The sequence below is a fragment of the Egretta garzetta genome, unplaced genomic scaffold (genome assembly GCF_000687185.1).
Source record: "Egretta garzetta isolate BGI_Z169 unplaced genomic scaffold, ASM68718v1 scaffold53, whole genome shotgun sequence".
Lineage (NCBI taxonomy): Eukaryota > Metazoa > Chordata > Aves > Pelecaniformes > Ardeidae > Egretta > Egretta garzetta.
In genome coordinates, this window is record NW_009259312.1 from 2,787,295 (window position 1) to 2,796,057 (window position 8,763).

The 8,763-nt window shown below is 46.1% G+C and overlaps 1 protein-coding gene across 2 annotated transcripts in view; it reads left to right on the forward strand.

Moving 5' to 3' along the window:
- Nucleotides 1-775: 775 nt before the first annotated feature.
- ZBTB33 (zinc finger and BTB domain containing 33) overlaps nucleotides 776-8,763 on the forward strand; it is a 12,443-nt gene continuing 4,455 nt past the window's right edge. Inside the window, exon 1 of one of the 2 annotated variants that reach the window (XM_009636402.2) lies at nucleotides 776-984. Coding sequence is in view for 1 of the 2 variants with exons in the window: in XM_035891954.1 (XP_035747847.1) it covers nucleotides 8,401-8,602 (202 nt within the window). In the remaining variant the exon portion in view is untranslated. Of the gene's footprint in view, nucleotides 985-8,390; nucleotides 8,603-8,763 lie in introns of those variants that run through there. The other variant, XM_035891954.1, reaches the window with a different exon arrangement.

Consider the following 8,763-nt stretch of genomic DNA (forward strand, 5'->3'; position numbering starts at 1 on the left):
AGTTAAAAAGCACGGCACCTCCCAGACCGGCCCGCCGGGGCTCCGGCCGCCAGCCTCGGTGGCAGCACGTAAGGAGCTCCCGAAACAGCGGCGTTTTGGGGAGAAAATTGCACAAATCATGTATGAATAGAAGCCGCTCCTTCCGCGAGCGTCCTTGCCCTTCAGGGTGCCGGGTCTGAGCACCTTGCAGTGGTGCTTTTTAATTAAAAAAACCCCCGAGTTTCTGCCCTGCCCGGGGAAGTGCGGCGTTGGCACTGCCGGGCCCCCGTGAGCTCGGCCTAAGCCTCCCGGGAGGCCCACGCTGGTCTGTCCTGCCTAGAAAAGATGTCCGAGTATGCCAGTCTCTTTTTTTCAACAAATTAAACGTTATCTCGGTTCCCAAACCTACCATAAAAAAATCTGTAAGGAGGAGGAAGCCTATTTGAATTGTGCATTATCTTGGGTGCGTGCAAGCACGCACAGAACGGGGATGGAAAAGGCGTTACCAGAGGGTTGCATATGTGTATGGTGTTACCGCATCCTGGGTCTGCCCGAGGACAGCCTGGTACCTCCCCGCCGTGGGGCTTTGTGAATATTTTGAGTATCGGGGACTACTGCTTGCCTAATTCAACTAGGTAAGGCTCTCTTTTAAAAGGCTGTTGTCTGGATCGGCGGTAGGGTCGTTTGAATGAGACAGCTGGCAGTCTGCAGCAGCTGTATTTTTGCCAGCTGAAACTGTACTGCGTGACTTCGTCTCTCTGAGCTTCCAGTCTACGGAAGAACCTGAAACCTCGGGTGATCCTCAGACTTAGCAGCCCATATCCCCGCTCTCCTCACAGGCTGCCCGGCTTTGTTTACCCCTGTGGTACGTGAAGTCAGATGTCCCCAGGAAGAAGTCCAGGCCACTATGTACTCCCAGCGCTGGTGACATGAGGTCATGTCACCAACCCATGAAAGAGTTGGAAGCTGCTGGGCCGGACACATGACATAGGGACCATCCACATGGCAAGTAAATGTACCCTTGAGGGCACGCGGCCCTCCCTAGCTTCTGCCCCGGGATCCCCCACAGCCAGGGCTCGGGGCTAGCGCCGGGAAGGGGTGGAAGACCCTGAAACATGGCGGTGGCAGCTGTGGAGCCTGGCTTTACTGTGTGCTGATGTGGGCTGGCTGAGAGGCGGACAGCTGGAGGGTTCAGGGGGGTTTGAGCACTGCAGCGCTTGGCACAGCTGGCCACCAGCCTTCGGCCACGCTGAGGCAGCTCTCATGATAAGGACACTCACATCTGCACCTGAGGGTCTGTCTTGACAAAATGGTGACTAAAATATCTACCTCTCAGGAGCACTCTGCACCTCTGTTACTTAATATTGTAAAGCCACTCCAAGTATTTTTATACACAGGTTATACGATGCACGTATATACAGTACATAACAGCATGTACAACAACTACTGATGTCAATAAAAAGTATGACTGGACTTTAAATTCAGTTATACAAGGCTTTATATATATAATGGGATTGACAGGAAAAATACTCTCTGAAAACTCCTTGAAGCACAAATGGTGGAAGTTAATATTTTAGAGTCCTTCAGAAGCAGTGTGCTGCAGATGGAGTGAGAGTGCATTTCACTCATAAGAGAGAAGCAAAGATACTTTATCGATACAAAACAGTGAGTTAACAACATTCAATGGTAAATGCGACAGTGGTTTAACAAGGTTTGATGGCAAGGGAGACTTGGTTATTTACTGCTCAGTGGACAGGGTCAGACAAAACCATCAGGGAAGCCCTCCCATTGTGTCACCAGGTTCAGCGAGGACCCCCTTGCATCCAAACTCCTTCCCTTAGAGGAGTCTAGGTGAGTCTGGATCCAAACTTAGTCCTGAACTTAGTCAACAGTTTATGTCTAAGGGGGAGGAGTTGAGGAGTAGCCTTGAGAGGTGTCCCTGCTCGTGGGGACATCCTGGCGTGCAGCCTGCTGCCGTGCAGGAGAGCTCAGCAGGCCCTGGGCTGCTCTGTATTTATTTGTTTAATCATGTACCAAACCTTTATATACAATATAATTATAAGCAATAGACATATTAGAGTTAGGAAGTCACAACTGGGCAAAGCATAAGATTAAATGCTCCCGTTGCTGTTGGTGACCATCCAAGAAAAGTATTTACAAATATAAAATCACAAAGGGTTCTCATACAAATGCATCCTTTTCCAGTAAGTACAAATATAGCTTCAGGGGCTTCATTGGGACAACAAACATTTTTGTTCAGTGTCAAGATAAATGTCTTGGGCTTTGATAGTGTTACTCTCACAAATAAGTCCTCATTGTTCCCGTACAACGCATGTATTAACATCAACAGTTTGCCATTCGCTTCCATTTTGTTGGGCCCACGGTCTATGTTCTAATGGATGTAGTTCCGCTGTGATATAATCCTAACACAATGACTGGGTAGATGGTGTATACTGAAGCATTGTGTATAGTTAAGACAAAAGCTGCGGCCTTAACGTTGATGGGATCATAAGTGAAGTTGACAAAATACCACCAGGATTGGAATTCCTTTTCAAATTTAGTTGCATTATCCCAAATCACTTTTTGAATTTCAGTGGGTAAGGTGCCCTCTTCACCTTCTCTTGTAATTGCTGCTACCATAGCTTGCATGCACAATTGAGCTTGGATACAACTAAGAGCTAGAGAAACATTATTTTGGGCTGCACCACGTGCATCCATGATCAATTGGTGGTCCCTTTTGTTAATTCTTTCCCACTGAGGCAATGTATCATGTAAGAGCCATTGGTTAGCTCCCGATGCTAACAGAGGAGACCGCAATGGCTGTAAGCAGCATTGTTAGCATTTGAGGTAGTAACATGAACACTGCATTGCCGTTTGTCGTCCTGCGGGGTGCTGTAAGAGAAAATAGAGACTTGCTTCAGTGAGGAGAGCCTGAGGTTACCTCATTAAAAAGAAGAAGTCCATTGTGTGCTAAATTCTTATGTTTTGCACCACTGCTATCAGTAGCTTCCCAGGCAAGTGGGCCTTGAGGTTTAATTAAAGTCATAGGCACAGTACTGATGTAAATTGACCATCACAGGCTGTCCTGGCTGTAATGTCACCGGGTATTCTCTTTTCCTAGCAGGTGGAGCACTGAGCTCCGTTTTTACAAAGAATGGTCGGCTTACAGGGCTTCCAGTAGGCCTGTATTGATTATTTAATTGATGGAGTACTTTGGGAAGTCTCATAGCCCATTTAGCCCCATGTGGTTTGTGATTCCTTTTCAATAAGCGATTAGCTCTTTCTACTGTCCCATTTGATTGAGGGTAGTAGGGGATTAGGAATACCCATTTAACTCCCTGATGTTTTGTTTGGACTAGATGACCTCTAAAGGTCCCTTCCAACCCAAAACATTCTATGTTTTGCCCAATCTTGCATTTCCTTATACAAAAAATGTGAGCCATTATCACGTTGGATAACATCAGGACTAGGTAGATTCGAGAACCAAAATGGTAGCCCTCCCGCTGTATTTTGCCCATCGGCCTTCCGACACTTAGTCGCCATAAGCAAGCTGGAGACTGCTTCCTCCTGTGAGGATGTATCGATATCCTGCCAAGGATCTGAATGGTCCAGTATCATCAACTTGCCACGTGGACCATAAAGTTTTCCCTTCACTGATATGTAGAGATAGTGCTTTAGAAGGATGATCTGCTTGTAATTTCAATCTACACTGGGGATATTCTGTAAGAATAGTTCCACAAGTTTTTCTGTTTATTGGCCAGCCTTTCCTCTGTGCAGTAAAGTGCTTCTTTATCTCTGTGACTTAGGTTTTGATGTAACCATTCTCCCAATCAATACTACTCAGAATTTAAGGTGATTTTCCTAATTTTAGTTAGCTCATCTACTTTTTGATTTCACTTTGTGGCTGGTTGATTATCCTTATGTCCTTAGCATGAGCTTTTATACATGCCATCTTGAAAGGTGTTTTCCTGACTGTATCCAGTAACAATTGCCAATTTTTGTTTCTCCAAACTGGGGATCTATTTACTTCCCAATTCAAGGTTCCCCACTGACAGAGCCACTGTGTGGCACCGGCCCACACAGCGTAAGAGTCTACATATATAATTTTTGCTCCATTCTGTGCTGCCAAAACAACTGTTCTTATTTTTCCTACTTGTGCACTGCCTTTACCTTCTTCTGTTACTCATTTGCCGGTGGCAATATCTAATGCTATGGCCTTGTATTGCCATTTACCGTTTACCCTTTTTGCTGAAGCATCCATAAAACAAATGTTTTCTGTTGGTCTACGCTCAGTGAGAGGCGGTGCATCCAGAATGGGTAGAGGTTTAAAAGGCTGTTGTGCCGCTAAAGGCTCTGTGTTTATGGGCATCTGCAATTTGGAAACCTTACTGTGTCCTTCAGTTAACTGCATATTTTCTGCAACTCCCATTAGGTAGGCATACCATTTTCTGATAGTGGATTTTTGTGCAACTCCTTCTGGGGGAGCAGTCCCCTTTAGGATTGCTTCTAGTAAAGTAAACAGTCCTCTGGTTTGCACAAGTTGTCCCTGATGTATTTTCTCAACTTGTTTAATTGCTCGGACTAAAGTCCCTTTTCCCATTCAGAGTATCGTTGTTCTGTTTCTTTAAATGTGGTAGAGCCAAACAATAAAGGTCTTTTTGGCCCATCAGGGCCAGTTTGGAACCGGTTAAAGTTAAGTAGCATGTTCGGGGAAACCCCATTCGGCTATAACAGGGTTGTGGGCGTGTACTGGTCCCCGTGACTGATAGGTTTTTAATTCTTCAGTTAAGAGTTTTGACCAGTTCTTTTTGTTTTGATTTCCACTCCCAGGGTTTGCCTTTCCATAAGAGTGAGTATAATGGACAGAAATGATAGAAAATCCAGGTACATGCTGCTTCTAGCATCCTAAAGTTCCTATTAATTGCTGTAACTCCTTCCTTGATTGGTGCATTCGCAGCTCTTTGATTTTTCTTAAGGTGTCTGGAGGAGTCACTCGCGGCACTGCCTGCTATCCACCAAGCACCTAAAAATTTTACTTTTTCACTTGGTCCCTGGCATTTTCCGTGTGGAACCTCGATTTCCGCTTTATTTAGTGCTTTGCCATACTGCTGCTGCCGCTTCCCCCACCGTGTCAGGGGAAGCTCCCCCAATCAGGGTATCATCTATACATTGGTAGTTTCACTTCTTGGGGGAGTGCGACTGTCTGTAAAAGTTCAGCAAGTGCAGATGAGCAATTGTGGGTGAATACCCTGTGCGAGTATTCCTTCCCCAGTGAAAGCAAATTCTATTTATCCTCCTCCTCTAAGGGAACCATAAAGAACGTATCTTTTACACCTAGCACTGCCATCCAGGGGTCTGTAGCTGCTTGCAAAGTAGCTGTTAAGTTTGCAACGTTTGGTACAGCAGCGGGGCTGCATCAGCTTTCAGGCGCCGATAATTGGCTGTTAAACGCCACCTCCCGTCTGGCTTCCGAACTGGCCAGATTGGTGAGGTATACGGGGAGTGGGTTCTGGAGATAATTTGTCGTTTCTCCAAATCAGCTATGACTTCAGAAATACCATTTCGTGCCGCAGCAGAAATCCAACATTGCGGTAGGTCAGCGATTTTTGACTCAGGGAGGGCAGGGGCTACACGCAGTGCCTGCACTGGACCCCCCTGAATTCTGCCGGGGTTGGGGTGGATGTTGGAGCCGAAGGCCCGCACGCCGCCATTTGGCAAGTGCTAGCTTCGTCGATTTAAAACATTGAAACCTAAAGTATTTTCACGATGATCCTTGATTGCAAAGCAAGTAGTCGCCACGCGCTTCTCACCTGGGAGCCAATAACTTGACCCTGGCACTTTGTCACCCACCACCCACTCTGTTCCCACCGCTCATCTTAACTCCAGGACTGCACAACCAGCTTCTTGGCATCTTATTGTGTTAGTACTGACATTTGTGCTCCTGTAGCTATTAAAAATGTCACCAATTGTCCCTGAGGACCATCTGGAATTAAAACGTGTGGGTCATCATCACTTACCCACTGATAAGCCTCCACTTTCTGGACAGGCAAAGCCCAAACTACTTGTTTTTTGACTTCATGCCCTGCAATTCCTCCCTAAAGGGGAGGAGGGGGTTGTCTCCCTTTTTGGGCACTAGTGCCAGAGAAGCTGAAATACGCTCCCTTCCTTGCACCTTATCGCATTTCTGGAATGCTTCACTCAGGCTCAAGGTTATGGCAGTGGGCTGACCTTGAATCTTCAGCCCTGGGAATGCGGCCCTGGGAATGTGTAGGACAAATGCATTCCTCATTTGCAGCTCTTCAACAGCTTCCCGGTTACGCCAATTGTCACGAGCCCATGCTTCTGAGAAGTTGGGACTGGGATTCACTCTGTGCCTCCGCAAATAACTGGTGATACTACTTGCCATCCTGCTGACTACACCAATTTGTCGCAGATCGAGTGAGAGTCCACTTCACTCATCAAAAAGAAGCAAAGATACTTTATTGATACAAAACAGTGAGCTAACAACATTCAATGGTAAATGTGACAGTGGTTTAACAAGGTTTGATGGCAAGGGAGACTTGGTTATTTACTGCTCAGTGGACAGGGTCAGACAAAACTGTCAGGGAGACCCTGCCTTTGCGTCACCACGTTCAGCGAGGACCTCCTTGCATCCAAACTCCTTCCCTTAGAGGAGTCTAGGGGAGGCTGGGTCCAAACTTAGTCCCAGACTTGGTCGATGGTTTATGTCCAAAGGATTATATATGTGCAATCAATCCACTATATCACTTAGCTACCATGACAAAGTTTAGCACGCTATTAGTCACTTACCGATGATCTGTTGCGGCAAGGGATCTCTCACCCTTGAGGAGCACCCTTGAGAGGTGTCCCTGCTCATGGGGACATCCTGGCATGCAGCCTGCTGCCATGCAGGAGAGCCCAGTGGGCCCTGGGCTGTCCACTATTTATGGAGTAAGATGATTAACTTATTTGCATACCAGTAAGACATTTGTGTCACTGCTCCAGACAGCCCTTGGCTGCTGTGTTACCTTTTTTTTCAGTTCCAAGAACACCACGTTTAGGTCTATGTTCTAGATGTTTCTTGGCAATATCTTAGATAAAATGGTTTTTAATTTGTTACTATATAAGTTTTTATGTGAGTCAAATCACCAAACACTTTCTAGTCTTAGCTAAAAACAAAAGGAAAAAAATAACCCCAAAACTAAGAGGCGCATGCTAGACAAAATAGTATTGACATTGAAATTCTGCATTCAGGTGCAGGAGGACTGAGTGGCAGCTTCAGTAAGATTTTTTAAGCTGCCATACCAAGGTGACAGTGGGGTTCAGATTTTATATCTGACATAAGTTGCCACAGAGAGAAGCTTCTGCAAAAGGGTAAAAGTCAAGGAGGTGGTGCAACTCTCGCAGCTAAACCAGCATCTTTAAAATTAGCCAGCATTTCTGTGCCTAAGGGTAAATAGTTGAAACCTGATTTTTGAGAACTGATGATGCTTCAGGAGCAGGTCTCCTTCCAAATCAGTGCTCAACATTATCTGTCAATTTTCCTGTTAGTTATTTAGAAATGAGCCAGGTAATGAGGAGAAGAAAGCTCCATAAAGCCGAAGAATGAAAGGCTAAGAAATGGTTTAATTTGGACTGTCAGACATTTTTGGAGGAGAAAAAAAGAACACTGGATTATACGATAAAAATTAAAACTATTATAGTGTTATTTTAATTTACTATAACCTCCTATGTAAAAATTACTAAGAACCTGTATCAAAGGAGAAAACTTAATTGAAGGGTTCTCTGAGGAAGAAAAGCCTACCTTTTCCCCTGATTATTCTGTTCTGTTATTCTTCTTCTTCACACAGCTCTCTGGAAAAACCTATAAATAAACAGAAACCAGCTTTGTTACATTTCAGATCTGAAGGCTCGCTTCAAAAAGGCACTTCTGCTGCTACCTGTACAAATACAGTGAGCATGGCAGGTGATTTTTCTTGCTAGAAGGGCTCATAAAGCTAGGCAGGACCATTTCATTGCTGATACGTGCAGTGAGGGATTGCAGTTGTTTGTGCCAGTGACTGCAGCCTGTTAATGTTTTTGGTTGAACTCGATAGAAGGACATTTGTTCTTGGGGAAGTTTTTGAATCTTAAGAAAAATACCCCCTCCCCCCCCGTGGTTCAAGTCTACAAAATCCACAGGGGAAAAAAAAAAAAAAAGGAACAGATCACTAACTGAAGATGAAAAAATCTTTTATGATCTTGGTGCTCTTTGGGCGTTCATGAACAGTGACAGTTTCCAAGAGACTGCATTGTAGATATGTCACTTTGATGACCACATGTCGAATGTGCCGAGAGCCACATTTTGTTGAAGGACTTATGCCTGTACGGCTCCTAGCTGAGCCTAACACGTGCCACTGTGGTGCAAAGAATACAAAATAAATGATCCCACAGTATGAGCATGGGTGTTCAGGTTTAGGTTACAGGAGATTTCCTCGCTGTTGGGCGGAGGTGCCAGCTGCGTCAGCCGTCGGCAGAGCAGCGCCAGCCCAGTGTCTGCCCCCGGGAAGGAAGCGAGCCGCCGTGGGAAATACCCCGCTGCCATCACGTCTCCACAGCCTTACCCAACACGGTCAGGCACAAGGCAGGTGTCGGGGGCCTTACTGGGGGATTCGCCCGGGCGAGGAGAGCAGGGTACTTGGGAGCCAGGCAGCAACCGTCAACGCTGAGGCGAGGCCCGTGTGCTCGGCCCTCGGCTGCCCAAGGCCTCCGGTGGAGCAGGGCCGGGGCCCGGCAAGGCACCGA